General features: G+C 41.6%; 1 protein-coding gene across 4 annotated transcripts in view; it reads right to left on the bottom strand.

Annotated features, from left to right (window-relative positions):
- LOC102212915 (PQ-loop repeat-containing protein 1) overlaps positions 1–17,796 on the bottom strand; it is a 59,239-nt gene that overhangs the window by 18,606 nt on the left and 22,837 nt on the right. For 3 of the 4 annotated variants that reach the window (XM_005734753.2, XM_005734752.2, XM_005734754.2), the window contains exon 4: positions 7,589–7,805. In XM_005734753.2, coding sequence (XP_005734810.1) covers positions 7,589–7,805 — 217 coding nt within the window. Of the gene's footprint in view, positions 1–6,237; positions 6,283–7,588; positions 7,806–17,796 lie in introns of those variants that run through there. The other variant, XM_005734755.2, reaches the window with a different exon arrangement.

Genomic DNA, 17,796 nt, shown 5'->3' with positions numbered 1-17,796 from the left:
ATAGTCGACGTAATCGTGACTAGTCGACTAATCGTGGCAGCCCTACTAACAGATGAGGACTGCCATCTGGATTATGATGTTTGCAGAGGACACTGTGATCTGTACTGAGAGTAGGGAGCAGGTGGAAGAGAGCCTGGAGAGGTAGAGGTATGCTCTGGAGAAAATAGGAATGAAAGGACAGAATACATGTGCAAGGAGTAGAGGTGGTGAAGGTAGATGAGTTTAAACACTTAAGGGTCAACTTGACATTACCACAAAGCAATAGGCAGCAGTCAAGAGAGGTGAAGACACGGGTGCAGGTAGGGTGGAGTGGGTGTCAGAGGTGATTTGTGATAGAAGGACAGCAGCAAGAGTGAAAGGGGAGGATGACAAGATGCTAGTGAGACCTGCTGTGAGGTATGGTTTGGGAGATGGTGGAACTGACAAAAAGACAGAGCACGGAGCTAGCAGTTAGAGTTCTGATACTCAGACAGTCACCAGCCAGATTAATAATGACTATTTCAGAGTGACAGCTCAGGTTGAGCAATTTGGAGACAAAGAGCGGTGAGATGAGATGGCTGGGACACGTGCAGAGGAGGGACGGTGTATATGATGGGCGAAGGATGCTGAAGATGGAGCTACCAGGCAGAAGAAAAGAAGATTCATGGATGTATTGAAGGAGGACGTGCAGAGGGTTGGTGTGACAGTAGATGTCACTAAGGATAGGATGAGATGGAGGCAAATGATTCAATGTGGCAACCCTTAAAGGGACCAGCTGAAAGGAGGAGGAGGAAGAAAAGGAGAAAACGACGAAAGCAAAAAAAACGGGTTTCATTTGATTTTTGGACCCCAGAGACAAACAACAGTTTACACATTAAATTCAAGGTGCAGACCAGGGTCTCTTGGGGGACGCCATGAAGTACAACATGGATTTCTTTTTAATCATCAATTCCTCTCACGTTTCTCCTCTTTTTAACAAGTGTCTCTAACCTGTGCTTTCAGTTCATCCTCATTGATTTGGAGCTTCCACCTTGTCTCTTGATACCTGACACTAATTAGATTTTGCTAATGACATTAACCCCTTTGGATTAATACTTTTTCAAACCTACACCTAATTTTCCTTGCCAATCACGTCAGGCTCCAGTCTTTTGCTTTTTTGTTGGATTTTTTCTTCACTGAACTGTCACCTCTTTAATTTTCCTAGTATTAGTAGTAGTAGAATGAGTGTGCACACATATGCACAAATGAAAAAATGTTGCCTGGAAACATATTAAACAAACTGTCAAATATACTACATGCTTCTTTCACATCCTTTACTTGACTTTTCCATGCATCTCATGGAAAGTCATTATTTGGGTGACCTGGAAAAGGTGCGTAGTCCTTCATGAAACAGATCCATACACTCAGCATCACACCTCTGTAATAGGGCTCAGGGGAATGTGAGTGCACAAAAACAAGCTACTGTTACACCTGGGATAGCATTAGAGCAAGTGTTGATTGTGTGCCACAGTGTCGTGTGGAAAACAGTGTTTAATATCTAGAAATTGGAAAATCCTCACGTATGCATCACGAGGGATCATCTGTGCCGTTTCCAACCGTCAGCAACATTTGTGCCATAAAGCCAATATCTATACTGAAATTATGAAATATTCCTGTTGAAAATGCATAATCTTGTGGAATGAGTCATCCAATACTGTGCAGTATTACTCTATGATTAACTCATACCTCCTACACAAACACAGCTGACATCCTTTTTTATTTTTGGGGACTTTCACGTATCTGAGTTTAAGGATTTGATGTTCCCAACTTCAAAGACCTTTTGTGTTGCCAATCTTTGTGTGATGTTCAGGTTCAAGCCTAGATCCTGAGGACATGTGAAATGGTAAATAACTGCGAGAGAACAGTAAATCATAAAACAGCAACTTGAAGATAAAAATGCAATCAGAGATGCAGGTGGTGTAACACAGTATGTGCAGGTAGTTACAGAAAGCATGGATGGCAATCTGAAGTGGAAGTGGGGACATACTGAAGATATAAAGATATACGGTACACACCGGTCACTCTGCTGCTCAGTGCAGACAAAGCAAACGTCTCTAATAGGAAATCATTGACAGTATATCACGGGTCCCCTCTCACCTCACAACACACTAAAAATAGCTCCATAATTCTTCATGTTGGAAAATATAATGCAAATTTTTACACAGCAAAACCAATCAGTTCATGATATTTGAAATATTAATTCATTTTTATAGTAAGTGCACATGGATCAAAACATCAGTTATAAGTCTACTGCTATAGCTAACAATCTGCACACACAACCCCGTTCAGCTATCTTAGTGAGGACCTTCATTGACATAATGCTTTCCCTAGCCCCTTACCCTAACCCAGACCTTCCCAAAGTGTGGGGCCCGCCCCCTAGGGGGGGGCGCAGAGCCATTGCAGGGGGGCGCAGTATGAAAAGGGGAAAAAAACCCAAAACGCTTGGACACTGCTAGCACGGGGCGCCCACACAAACGCAAAGCAGAAGATGAAGCATCGCTGAATGTTTCCAAACCAACTTCATTCTAAGCCAAAGACTAGAAAATATGGTGAAGCAAATCTTCCCTTTGGCTTCACCTGCACAGGTGCCGAGGTAGGTCTCCCTGCAGGATTGGTTTTCCCTGTGTCGGGAGCAGCGCTGGGCTGTTCAAATCACGGACACACAGGATCCCACATTCTTGATTTTTAGTTCACAAACACTTGTTGTAATGACTAACTACTCCTGACATGTTGGAGATGTTAGCTCTTTATACAGGGATTTACAAGAGAGAGAGGATTCAAGATGGCTGCTAGAGTGCAGACACACAGCTTGGCAGGTCCTGTGCTTTTGCCAAAAAACCATCTAAAAACCCCTGGATCTTGACATCAACTTGTCTTTTTGTTTTTATACATTTTTATCTTCTGTGGAGTTCGACATGTCCAAGAAAGCTGGATAATTATACCACTTTCCCAGCCAAATGGAGTCAACATCTTTTGTTCACAAGATTCTTGGATTTTGGTCATGCTAGACCACCCCCAGGTAAACATGAACAATCAAATATACCACAACTATGGCTGGAGATTCTGAAACTTGTTCTGATGCTACTTTTGGCTGGTGATATAGAACTAAATCCTGGACCTAATTCAAACATCAGTGATTTGGACTGGCTACAACTAATTAGCCTAGTTAGCCTATGGGCACAGCTATCACTGCATTGCTTTCCACCTCAACTAACTGTGCTCCAACCACCGTCCCAGTTAGTAAGGCTACATCTACAGCTAATAGTGTTTACGCCCCTGTTGTCCGGGCCTCCACTTCTGCTGTTTGGGTTACCACCTCAGCTGCTTGGGCCTCCGCCTCAGTTGCCTGGGTTTCAATCTCGGCCGCCTGGGCCTCCACCTCAGCTGCCTGGGCTTCCACCTCAGCTGCCTGGGCCCCCACCTCGGCTGCCTTGGCCCCCACCTGCTCTACCCAAACTACAGTCTCCGGTAAAGGGTTTCTCATCATTAAATGCTCATAGCATTGTCAACAAAAGGACAAGAAATCCTGCTATTAAAAGTTACAGAGGAACAAAGATCTGCAAGACATATAATCAGGCTAAAGTAATCTGGGACACTAAAAATAAACCAAAGGGGCTTCTATGTGGACACATTAACATTCGTATGTTACCAAAGCATGAGCAACTGGAACGTATTCTAAGCAATCCCAATATTTCCATTTTGGGTATTTCTGAATCTTGGCTCACAAGTTCTTCTCCTGAGTCTGCGGTTGTCTTTCCAGAGTACACAGTATTCAGAAGGGATAGAATTGGAACAAGAGGAGGAGGAATACTTGTGTCTGTAAAAAAACACCTGGATTGCTCTTTACTTAGTTCACCAATAGATGTCGAAATAGAACATATTTCTGTTAAAATCACTCTTTCCCCAGAAATGTCATTTACGTTGATCTGTTTATATCGCCCTCCTTCTGCAAAGAATATTTTTTATGAACAACTACAGATATTACTTAAATATCATACTATAAATAATAAGTCTAATGAAATAATTGTAATGGGAGATTTTAATGTCAACTGGGACTGTGAAAAGGACAGAAAAAACACTCAAGGACATAATGGAGACTTTGAACTTTACCCAACACATTGAACAACCCACAAGAATAACAAGACACTCTAAAACTAAAATAGATCTGGTTTTCAGTAATAAGCCCGAGCGAATTATTAAATCTTATAATTTTATCACTGGCATTTCAGACCACAATTTTATATTATTTTCTAGAAAAATTATAAAATCACAGGTTAAGAATCACTTTCAAAGTTCATCTAATAGGAGATCCTTTTATGAATTTATACCAAGAAGTCAGCGACAACTTTGAATGCCTTCAGATTTCTGAGGACCGGGTTGTGTGTCCTCACAAGTGACTGTTGGTTCTCACAAGTATAGTAGAATGCAGATTTCGGTCCTCACAAAGACAGCTAGACAGGAACACACGTACGCACGTTATATATCCACACACACACACACACATTATGTATCCATTGTGCATTTTTACAAAAAGGAATCTCGACTAAAGGAAAACAAACCCCGTGCCGAGGAGAGTTTCTACTTCCAGCTGACGTCACTGTAATTTCCTAATTTTAGCTCTTCTTTCTTCACCACGCTCCCCTGGTATGAATGTTAACCAACTTCAGTAACTTCCTGAAAACCTCATGAAAAGATGCCAGTTGTTTCCTAGAGATTAAAAGTATTTTTTTATAAATGCATATTAATAAACACAGATTTTATACTGATGACAGACATAATAAGGAAATAATGATCATAATTAGCATGAGGTTCTGTGCCATTAGGAGTGTAATTGATCTCACAGTCATTTACCTGAGAGGTTAATAAGCATGCTCACTGACCTTACCTCACTCTGACACAATCTTAACTGGGAAAGCATTCATAATGTAAGCTGAGGGTTTTGTTTGCCTCCCGTTTCCACCTTCTGCTTTCTCTTCTCATTCAAGGTGACCTTGAAACCTTGAATTTTAAGTGGGGGGTGACCCAAACCTAAGGGATCCCTTTTAAATGTCGCTTTTAAAAATAATTCTATACTATATCTTCTAAGGGATCTGTGGACTCCTGTTCATTAGTGGTAATGTTAATGCTAATACTAATAACTGTCACTCATATTTTGGTGTTTCCTGTTTTTAAACAGACAGTCGATTTTGGCACGAGACTGATTTAGTTTTAGTCTTTTGAAGAAAACCTGCATTTGCTCTGGTCACATACTAAAAGCATCTAGGCTAGCTTTCTCTGTGACGTTTTAGATATCTGACAGAAACTAATGCTAAAGCTGAATCCATTTTACTTGCAATATACTTTAAATATTAGAGCAACATTAGATTTTTAAATTCTTCATTGTTAGGGATGTGAATTGATAGAATTTAGAGATTCCAGTTCCATTATCGATATTGCTTATTCAATTCAATTTTATTTATACAGCACTAAATCACAACAACAGTTGCCTCAAGGTGCTTTATATTATAAGGTAGACCCTACAATAATACATACAGAGAAGAACCCAACAATCATATGAGCCCCTATGAGCAGCACTTTGGCAACAGTGGGAAGGAAAAACTCCCTTTTAACAGGAAGAAACCTCAGGCAGAACCAGGCTCAGGGAGGGGCGGGGCCATCTGCTGTGATTGGTTGGGGCGAGAGAAGGAAGACAGGATAGCAGACAATCAATCTGATTGGTTCTCACTGGCTCCACTTTGAGAGTCACCACCATCGCTAGGCAACATATCAAATACAGAAAGTAATTCATCACAAATCTCATTTCATTACTTTCCCATTTCTCCAGAAAACGACTTGAACACATTGTCTCAAAATTACCATTTAACAATATAAACCTTTAAGCTACAGATACACACAACACAAATCCCTAATGACACACATATGATCTTTCTCTTAGTATTGAGGTATGAAGACAAAGCTGACACCAGAAAGCAAAGATAAAAACCAGCGCAGCGAGAGTTTGATGTGATCATCACGGTGATTCTAGAAGCAGAGCCTGGAGCCTGAGAGCTCATGTTGAAGTTCAGGGTCTGGCTGCTGAGCTGGGATCAGCAGACACTCAGTCTTGGCTAGCTTAGCATTAGCATGTTGTGTTAGCAGCATAACCCAGTTGTTTCTATCCGTGATGCGACTTCGTGCTCTCGTCCTTTCGTGCAATAAGAATCAAAGTGATGTCCCGGTCCACGCTGTAGACTGTGACACTATTTTCAGCCTCTGGCACACAAACTGAAATCAACAAGTGCAAGTGGAACTGAGTATATATGTTAAACAGATCTTTGATCTTTCACTGAAACCTTTACTAATCAGAAGCTGTAGTGTGCAGCTCTGCAGATGTTGTAGGACACTAAGGACCAGATTTCATTAGTGGAGCAAATTAAGTGAGGTTGCAATCACAAAAATGCTCTGATGGGAGTAAAAAGTTCTGCAGATGATCTACTAACAATATGCTAATTTACAAAGACTCAGACAGTCCATTTCAATAATGCCAGCATTCTACCGAGAGCACCGCAAATTAGCAGATCCCCAAATCAGCAAGTTGAAGAGGGTGCAAGTAGCCCACTAACTAAAATAATGGAAAGCATGGTAACTCGGATCAATGAGAGGCAGCTGAGTGACAATAAGTTTTTGATAATCTTCCAGATCGTGGCAACAGTTCTCTGTACAAGCAGACACATTCTGCTATACATCGCGTATCAGGACTCTCCTTCTGCCTCAGCTCAGACAGTCGGTTTAGTTAAGATCTGTTTTCATCCAAATACTAGTGTTCTTGAAGACTGGAAATATGTCGTGCAGGGTGAAGAGCAACAACGCACAGCCAGAGCTCGGGCACGATCCTCACACCTTTGAGTGATCCACCAGCGCTGATTACACACTTGTTTTTAAAAGCCTCTCATTCCAAGTAAATTTACACTCCTAAGCAGCAACTATCACAACCAAGTGGGACACAAAATAACACATGCTTCTTCTTTTTACCCTAAATTCAGGACAATTTTCACAAACTTGTGTGCTGCGAACCAAAATAAAGCACATTTGCATGATCTGATCTGAAACTCTTACAAAGCAAACATGATAAGTCCAACTACAAACAATACATCACAAACATGATGCTGGCATTAACCTTTTAAAGCCATGAGACAGTTTTGTGCTGACACATACTGTTAGTAAGCAGTTCACAGTCCTAAGACTAGTAGGGAAAAAATTATTAATTTTTTAATTTGTAGGTTTTGAATTTTTCTGTTTGGCTTTGAATTGTTAAATAAAATAAATTAAAACAATTTTGTTATAATTATTGTCTTAAAAGAATTCAAATATTTAAAAAATGATTTCATTAGTGAAATTAAGATGCATGTGACTCTCCATTTTCTTTTCATGGAGACTTCAGTAGCTATAAATGACCTTATTAGCATAATGTGTTCATGAGAATATAAATCACTGCTGAGACTCCCTGACAAGAGTGAAGTCTGACTGTGCCTCTGTATGCCAGTGTGAGGGCAGTGAGCAGAGCTCTGTTTGACCTTGGAGCACACTGTACCTCATGCCTTTTGTGGAGCGATTATGGAAATTCTGCAGCAGCTGCGGGATGCCCAGCATGGCCTCGAACATCACGGCCAGCGAACCCAAAGTCTCCACAAACACCACAGAGTCCAGCAGCAGCAGGGTGATGACTGCACACACGACGGTGAAGCCGAAGCAGAAGAGGAGGTAGTCCTCAAAGGCGCTCCACTTCCAGAAGTAATGCAAGTTCAGGTCTATAATCGGGAGATAGAAACGCAGACAAACATTTACTGGTAATCGACGGTTTTTGGACTCTAGTCAAAAATGAAAGAAATGGTGACGAGAGCAGAACAGAGAAAATGAAAGATTCTGAAAAAGAGTCAGAAACAGAAAGCAGAGATGATGAAACAGAGATAAATGTAAGCGTGTGTGTGGCTGCTGAGGGGTAACGACATGCTTACGCTATGTGAGGATGGGAAAAGAGGAGTGATTGAGACAGGTGCAAAAAAGAAGGACCAATGAGCACATTTCATTACAGGATGCATAGAATTCTGCAAAGACGGCACTAAAATCACTGAGCACATGCATACGTGAATGTAACAAAGAAAAACGAGATTCTCAAAAGCTTTAACATTTCTATTACTTTGTAATAAATTGGCCTTTAGCGAGGCTGAGCTATACATTTACGTTTATTACCTTTAAACCTTTTCATTGACACAAGCGTATTTATCACGTGTGCCGTTACAATTCAGAGGAAAATTAAAAGACCACAGCGTTTGTTAGCTTGCAGAAACATTAAAGAGAAAGTGAGTCAGTGTGACTGTGAAATAAAATTGAACACGAGAACAGCCACACTGTGGTCTAGCAGTTTCTGTCCTGCCATCTTCAGTAACAGCGGCGACTCCACGTGCTTCAGAAGGAAATCTTATGAGCGGGAACATTAGGCTCACTACAGCTGAATTCCCATCAACCATCAGTGTTGTACCAGTGGACCATTATATGAGATGATGGACAATCTCTCATTGTGTATGTATGACCGTGGAAAACCGGCTGACATCAGCTAGAGGGGATTGATGACTAAATAAGAGCGCATTAGTTAGTGTAGAGACTGGAGCACGCCGTGTGCTGTGAAGCACCTGACCTCTCCACCTGAGGTAGATACTTTTCAGACGTCCAAGTACGCTCGCTTCATGAGAAAAAATAGGGGCGTGTAGGTGTGTAGATGTAGGTGATTTTAAGCTCACAAACTGACGTTTCTGTGTCAGCTGATGTTTTTTACTTGTATGGTTTGAATGATGCTTCTGTGCTCTATCCTGGTGTCTACTGTGATCTACTCGATGAACAGAAAACAGTCATTAAGAAGACGTCAGACACACGGATGTCTTCAAATTGCATTTTGGTTCAACCAAGACGGTAAAATACAGATACTGCATTCAAAATGACACAAACGAAAAAGAAGAATCTATTTCATTCCAAATTAATCAATTCAGCTTTTAAGAATGAATTAATCCAGACTAAGACTTAAGGTGGAATTAACCATTTAGTTTGCTGTCAGCTAAACTAAAAATGAATCATTTCAATTCAGTTTCATTTGTATAAGCAAACATCCCAGCATTCACACTCCGACCCCAGACTATCAAATCAAATAAGAGAAAACAACGGAAGAAATCTGAGGAAGATCAACAGACATCAGTCCTGATTCCAGTTAAAATAATCGAAGTATAAGAATTAGAGACAGCAATGCTATAAGAAAAGAAATGATCGCAGACTCACAACATTCATTAGAAACTTATTAAAGGTATTAAACTGCATTTTCTTTACTTGTGTCAGATGAATAGATCAGACATGCTGAGAGTCAAACTTATTGTTACGATTCAAACACAGCAAGTTTCTGTTACTACGTTAAGCTGATATTTGTACTCTTGCTGTGTCCTTAATCAGGCAGTACAAGTGGAGTCAAATGTATATACATGTAGAAAAGTTATATGATAACTTTCTTCTGAAATATTAAACAACACAAGTCTATTAGTGGCTTTTATTTCTTCATAGTTTATTAAAAATCTCATCCTGACGTGTTTCCATCTCACATTCAGTGGAAACACTTCACACTGCGGTGGCTCATTTCAGACAAGCTGAACTGTTTTGTGGGGTTTTTGGCTGGACCATCACTACCTTCCTCACCAAGTTTCACACATGCCACATCTGCTGAATGTCCTCGTTCCAAAAAGGAAATTCAGTGCACACTGCAGATGCATGAGTGGTCAGAATGGGACTTCCAGGAAATGAGCTAATGAGAACCAAAATACTGGAAGTTGGATTTTTATGTGTGGAATCGCAGAACTTTCTGATCGCATCCTGACGACGGTTTTGCACGACTCTTGCTTTTCTTGGCGGTGGTGACAAAGATACAGGAGTCAATGTTTCTGTGTCACTCAGAGAGAAATGTTTCCAGCTCCTCCGTCTGAACAGGGACTTTTCCATTTCTAACCGTACACGCGATACATACGTGTGATTGTGCAGAATAAGCACGCACATGCATCAAACACCTGACTGGGACATTTTTGATTTCACACTTGTAAGCTGCATCTGCTGCGCTGTCTTGGGACACACAGAATGAGACGTGTTGCAACAAGTGCTGCATGTTTGCAGCAAACAGCAAATGTGATTAATGGCTTTATTAGAACATACTGCAGCAGACACGTCACCCCCACACAGGGTTCGCAGCTTTCTTACACACATGCGACAGGACAAATATCGCCTCTCTGGACAGACTTGTGTCGTTCATCACAAACTATGAGATGAACAGAAATTAGAAAGCTTTTAACAAAGCAGATCGTTATAATTAACACCATTAAATCTGTCAATAATATCTTTAAGAACGCCAGCGGGCTCATTTCCCTGTTAGCTTTAACTAAGCTGAAACCCCCAACGTAAGACTAGAATATCCCTTTCCTCCGTAACTGGACCGTGAAATAAATAAATCAAGTTGAGAGGGGAGAAGTAAAAAGTCCATCCGCTCCTAAAGAAGACTAATCTAATATAACAATATAATAATATAATAATAGCGTATCTGCTGGTTTTGGACCTTATTGTTGTGTCTGATTTTCATCTGAAGGACTTCTCTAAACCGGCTGAATATCCTCAATGTGCTTGGCTCCAAGGTTATTATCGTTAACGAAAACTAACGAAATAACAAAAACTAGAAGTGAAAAAACATTTTCGTTAACGGAAATAAAAATAAAAACAAAAAAAGGAAAACTAACTAAAACTGTAATGAGTGTTCACAAAACTAACTAAAATTAACTGAATTTATAGCAAAAATGTGTTTAGTTTCATTGATGTGTGCGTGTCCTACAATAGTCGAGGGTGAAAATGAAGTTTAGTTTCCAGATTTATTCTTGCTGTCTCATTATGCCAGCAGGTGGCAGCACGTTAGTCGAGTCGTCTGTGTCGCTGCTCCGCCCACGCGCAGAATCATGTCAGGAAAAGTCGGGAGAAAGCGCCAGAGTCCAATTTGGGATTACTTTGAATATGACTGTGTTTTGGATAAAGCAAGTGTCTTGTAGTGGAAAGAGACAAAATATGAGGGACATTTCTAAAGGGAAAAAAATCCCACAAACCTTAAAGTGCACTTGAAGAAGGGAGCACACTCAACCCTCATCCCCAGAAACAGAAGCTAACCCCAGGCAAGGCAGCGTGATGCATCCCGAGACAACAGGACGGGGACATCGACATAACTGTGTGAGTCAACTGCCTTCAAAAAGTTTATCAATTCACTTGAACCAAAATTACGAACACCCGGTGCTGCAAGAGTTAATAGTCTCATTGGGGCCAAGATATACATTTTATAGTTGCCTGGTATCAATGGTTGTTCATCTGCCTTTATTTATTTATTTATTCATTTATTTATTTATTTATTTAAAGAACCCATAGGTGGGAATGTGAGTTGTCTGTCTCTGCGTGTTAGCCCTGCGACAGACAGGCGACCTGTGCAGGGTGCAGGGTATGGTAGCTGGAATAGCAACATACCCAAGGATAAGCAGAAGAGCATGACTGATGTGATGAAACTGGGATTTTGTTGCACTTAATTATTGCAAACACGACTAAAACTATAACTGAAACTAATCAAAACTAAACTGAAACTAAGGATTTTCAAAAAAATAAAAACTAAACTAAACTAGCAAACAATTGGTAAAAACGAATTAAAACTGATATAAAATTGAAAATCTGAAGTCAAAACTAAATAAAAATAAAAACTAATGAAAATTGCAAAACTATTAAAACCCTGGTTGGCTCTCACAAAACTCTGTCAACCTGAAAATAAACCAGGAAGTGCAACTTGATAAAGTTGGGCATCATGCTGAAAACCACGTGTAAGACATAAATTAGACCTGCAGGTTAAATCTGCTGTCACAGACTTCAGGTCAAGGTCAACGTAAACTGTTCCTTTCTTCAATCACTGACTGAGTGACTCAGATTTCTATTACGTTCAAAGTGAACTATCTGCGGTATGGGCTAGAAGAAGCTGGAGTGACTGAAGAACAGTCTTCAGTCACTCCAGCTTCCCCCTCACCTGAAAAACCTCCTTTACTCTCAGATTAGTCCCAGCTTCAAGCTTATCTTTTGTTTACAATATTAAAGACCCCTGTCGACTGGCAAATAGCGTCTTAATTGTTTTAACTGGGTTAATTTGTTGTTTTAATTACTTCTTAATAGCTTAATTTCTTTGGACTGTTGTCTGATTTTGTGCATCTCAGACAGCATTTGTTGCGTTTCATGCTCCGCACGAATAAACAGACCTGACTTGAGCTACTGCAGCCACCGGTGCTTGGCAGAGGGAGGGAAGTGCCAGGAGAGGTTGGCCTTTATCACAAAATTAAAAGCTGCTTCATTTCCTTAAGAATGAGGCCGAGGTGGTGAAGTATCGAGGCGCTGCACCAATGAGAGTCGTGAAAATCAGTGTCACCTCTCTGTGTAGCACTCCTTTCTGAGCCTCTCACATGTTACATTTTCAATTTTTGAGCTCAGCTTAACCTTCCTTCTGGTTATCTGCAGCACACACGCCAAGATGCCAAAAAATTTTCTTCTCTTGTTCTCTTCCTGAGAGCTGCAATCTATTTTCATACATTAAGCAACACGCCGACTTCCCCTTCTTTATCCCTGCACCCCCCTCTCTCTTTTGTAAAGCCTTTAAAAAGTACAACCAAAAGAGAAGACGGCGTCTTTTATGGAGTCGCTTCTATTATCCTCCTGCACCGTTCTCTGACCACTTCACCTTTTCCCTCACGATATTGGAATACTTTCGTCGGGAAGGGCAAGTGACCACCTTTCTCAAAGAGCTCCCTCCTTGTCTGGTGGGCCTGAAGACCAGAGGCGCACTTCAAAGACCCCAGAGACTCCGAAGTGCCAGGAGGTGAGGAAGCACTCTTCCTTGACACAGAGTCTTTGTTTACACAAAGGTCATTGGAGATGAGACAATTTAATGAGTAAAAGACATGTCGATATCTGCGTGTGACGTTATTCTGGGAGGAAGTGTCTCGGCAGGAGGAGCTACAGCGTACAACTCCAGACATTATTTCAATGGCTGTTTGATGCAGGCTGCACAGAGGCTGGAAAAGATGATTAGAGATGGAAGCATATATATATATAACTGGAGAAGGTGCCTGAGTCAAAGAGTAGTCCTGAGATATACAGCAGAGAAGCTAAACTAATTTCCCATCAGGCTTAGCAGAGAGAGAGAGCAGCGTGGAACCAAGAGCAGAGACAGAGATGTGAATTGACACTGACAGCTAGAGAGCTTTGAGATGTGCCGACTCAGCACTGTCAGTCTGCGTGTACAACGACGTAGCTCTGTGGAGTCTGCTCTGTGTATTTTAAGATGTGTGAAAGTTGCTGTTTGACATCTCTTGTAGGCTGTCTTGTTCGCCGCTCGGCTCGCTGGTCTAATCTGCGGATGGATGGGACTTCTTGTGGGACGTGTTGGATGGAGTGGACTTTTGAGATCGCTGTAATGGGTAATAATGGATTGGATTTATACAGCGCTTTACAATTCCACTATTCACTAATTCACTCTCACATTCACACACTGGTGGAGGCAGCTACGGTTGTAGCCACAGCTGACTGACAGAAGCGAGGCTGCCATATCGCGCCATCGGCCCCTCTGGTCATCACCAGTAGGCGGTAGGGTAAAGTGTCTTGCTCAGGGACACAACGACCAGGACAGAGAGCCCGGGGATCGAACCGGCGACCTTCCGGTTACAGATGCGCTTCCCAACCCGCTGAGCCACGGTCGCCCGGGTAAAGACGGTTTAGATAACGCAGGCAATGCGAGCAACTAACTTCCTCACCGTATTCTAATCCAATGTGGTCGGCGGTCGTGTCAGAATCTGCGAACTGAGCCGCAGTTTGGTTTTGTCTCCTCAACACAGCTCCACAGAATACTGACAGCACGAGGAACAGACACGCCTCCTTCATAGGTTTTAATGGGGACGCTGCAGGAGCTCTGCAATCATTTGGATGGGCAGAAATACCACATAAAGGGGGGTGGGATGGGGTGGGGGGGTGTCTTGTTTTCCCAGCTTGGTTCACTAACTGAACAGGACTGAGAGAAGACAGACAGGAAAGGGTCCACTGCTCTGCAAGCTCTCTGAATAATGCAAATGTCCACTCATTAGGATATAGTGAGAATGTAAAACACACTGGGCCTCTCCCTTTCTCTCTCTCTCTCTCTCTCACACACACACACACACACACACACACACACACACACACACACACACACACATCTACATAAATAAATAAATAAATAAATAAACTGCCTTCCCGGCAGATTACTGTCTTGAACTAGTTTAGATTTTGCTCGCGATGGATGAACACACAGCCTGTGGTCAAACTTTTACTATATTTGAGTCGAGTCACGCTGACTGAGATGAAGATCACAGATTATAAAATCTATTTAAAATTCATTTTCACTTGAGCACAGAACAATTCAGTCAAAAAAAGTAATAAAAAGCAGAATATAAAAAGGAAGCAGCGATCACCATTATTTGAAATGACTCTAGAGATTACCAGTAATGTTTCATATGGACCCTCATCTGCATCAACAGCTTCATTTCACCGTCCTTTTTTAACACACTTGAAACTCTTCTTAGTGAAGAACAATTCTGAGATGCAACAGTACAGAAGAGCGGGCAACTGGACGCTCTGAAGTAGCTATGCATTACAAGAGTTATCTGTGGTAATAAAAGGGGCTATTTCTGTGAAATATGAGGTGATTTTCTGAAGAACGTTACCATCTGTGCTCAGTCGTTCAAGACAGAAAACATTCGACCCTTTAGGATGGCTCCTTAATTGACGTTTCCAGTTGCCAGGAAAGCTCCAAGTAAACATGTTTTTGTTCCGAGTATGTGGGACTAGGGATGGGTACTGACATAAACGGTAGTAACCAGACCGAAAAGCAGCGCACATTTCGGTGCTTTATTTTTTTTAATTTTCCTGAGCTGTGATACACTTTAGATTCTAGCCAATCATTTTACGTTTCCGAGGATAGTAGGCGGGCCCAGGTACGTACGTTCTTTTAGAGCAGAGCTACAGATTAAAAATGCCCAAGGTGAAGCGGTCAAAGTCTGGCTGTACTTCACAGAAAAAGATGCAAACTCAGCAGCAACAAGTGCTTTAAGCTGATACTGTGATACTGTCAAAGGAGGCAACACCTCGAATCCGATGAAACACCTGGCGACGTATAGCGTTTTTTTAAAAGCCGAGAAATGCGCCGTATTTGATAGCTTGCTGCGAGACCTCACACCGAGCACATCTACTGCGGGTGTGGTGCCAGTTATCGGACCCGGAGCAACATCCCCCAAGAACCCGAAGAGGAGAGTCCTGGCCCCTAGCCCTGCCAGTGTAGCAGAAATGATGAGGATGATGATGCAGCAGCAGCCGTTCTTCTCTGCGTGAGTCGCTTAATGTTGTTGGTGTGTAATTTACGTTGAGTAGGCTAACCACGTTATTACATTAATGCATGTAAGGTGAACTAGCAAACATCATCATAGCTACATGTGGCTGTCCTCTTGTTTGATGGCAGATACTCCCTTCATCCTGGCCAAAAAGGCTAAAATGACCAAAGAAAAAGAGGGAAACAGCTGAACGTGAGAGGTTTTTGGATAAAGTTTGTGTTCTCCATTCTTTAAGCACCGGTTTGAGCACCGTTTAAGCACCGTTTCAAAAGTACCGGTTTGACACCGGTATCGGATAAAACCTAAACGATACCCATCCCTATGTGGGACACGTAAAAAATATAATAAACAACGAAACAGCGTAAGTTGTGAAAATGCCATTTAGGTCGTTTTCAGCATGATTACTTAACAGACTGCTTCAGGCTGGTCCTTTAAAGGAAAAGAGGTTAAATCTCATCATCGTACATCACCGAGGGAATTCTCAATGTCCACTGCAATTAATGCAATCTTTTTAATTTCCATTAGCTTCTGTCTGTTTGCGCGATACCTTAACAATGTTTTGTTTTAATTTCAATTTGTGTTCTGTTGCAGCATCTTTTCAATTTTCATTTTAATACAGTTTTCTATTTGTTGCTTCAGTGCCCAATTTACTGTAAGTATGTCTTCTATTTTAATCTTTTCTGTCCAGCACATTAATAAAATAACTTGTTCTATAATCCCACGGAGCACAGCGGTAAAGTCTCTCATCCCCGCATGGCCACATCTGGCAAAGCTAAAAAGCCTGCGTGCATCTTTTTATAAATATCTACTCACAGAAAGAACACAAATTTGCATAATGTTCTGTGTATCATCAAAGTCATTCATGCAAAAACATCCAAGTAATGCATTCAGCAGTCGATAGTTCTCAGTGGCTTGCCTGAATGCCTAAGGCTAAGGCATTGTGAGCCTTTTAACAGAGGCTTTATGAAGGAAAACGTTTTTAAAAAGGTGCCGTAAGCTGAAAGGCTGCAAGGTAAGAGAGTCACTTGGGTTCACACTTTTGAATCTCTCCATTTCTCTGGGTTTAGAGCGTCATCTGGCACTCTTACTTGAAACTGAGATTACTTGGCTAGAAAAGCAATCAGTCAAGGGAAAGCCATAAGATGGCTAATGATAGCCAATCAAATCTATGGGCTGGAATATCAATGCCCCCGAGCTGTCGTCAAAATGTGAACACTGGCATTAAGCAACTGGTTTCAGAAAACTGAATCTCTTCCCTCATGGAAATCGTCATAGTGGAATATCTAAACCGAGTGGAACAAACACCTGGTTCTTCCTGAAATAAAGCAACATAAGGACAACAGCTGACTTACCACATGTGAGTCCGCGTCTCTACCTCTGTGTTAGGTGAGGGTGCTGCCTTAAGCATGCAGGATACAAAATATACCCACCAACAATCAGTGAACACCCCACACTGTGACGTGGTGCATTCTCAAATCAGGCATCACTAGACCTGGAAGGATAAAGAGCTCTTAACGTCTGATGGGATGTGTTGGACTTTTCAGTTTCCAAATCAACCACCAAACAGCTGTTCCTGTGTGTGCAAAAGATAATACAACAAGTTGTACTCCGGGGGTGAAGGGTCAAAGGGCAAAGGTCAGACCTTTTCTTTGTACAACAGAGATTAGCAATGCTAATGTTAGCAGCCAGTGCAACAAAGGGCAAACAGCCGACGCAGCAAGAGCTGATTCTGTCAGCTTAACAGCACACTCAGGAGGTATTACATGAAAGATTATGATGTGATACAACGGGAGACTTAATAAAATGATTTCCTAAAAATGAATAAACAGTGAGTGCAATACACCGCGACGTTACTATTACCATTTAAATGAGTTATTCTGCTTTACAGTCCTTTTGGCTACTACAAGAGAAAGACACATTCTGAAAAATACTTAAGAAAATAAGGAGCTGAAAGTCTTTTCTTTGTGGTTTTTAGCAAACAGTCATTTGTCAACAGCATTTTTGCTGCAGTAGCACTTTTTTGAAGGTGGGAGGCTTTGACCTTCCTGTGATCCATGACTGATTTCTCCACTAGTGATTGTTTTTACAGCCCGTGTGTGTGTGTGTGTGTGAGTGTGAGAGTGAGAGAGAGAGAGAGTGTTGTACATCTGTGAAGGTGTGTGGGTACCAGATTGTGTGTGTGTGTTATGTCAGTGAAGACCTCCATCTATCAGTCCAGGTAGATGCTAACTGAAGATGAAGGCGTGTGCGTGTGTGCGTGTGTGTGTGTGTGTGTGTGTGTGTGTGTGTG

Source organism: Pundamilia nyererei, unplaced genomic scaffold, assembly GCF_000239375.1.
Source record: "Pundamilia nyererei isolate P.nyererei 1_Seehausen unplaced genomic scaffold, PunNye1.0 scaffold00060, whole genome shotgun sequence".
In the NCBI taxonomy this organism is placed as follows: Eukaryota; Metazoa; Chordata; class Actinopteri; order Cichliformes; family Cichlidae; genus Pundamilia; species Pundamilia nyererei.
Note: the sequence above shows the minus strand (reverse complement) of the source record. Positions and strands in the feature narration are given on the sequence as shown.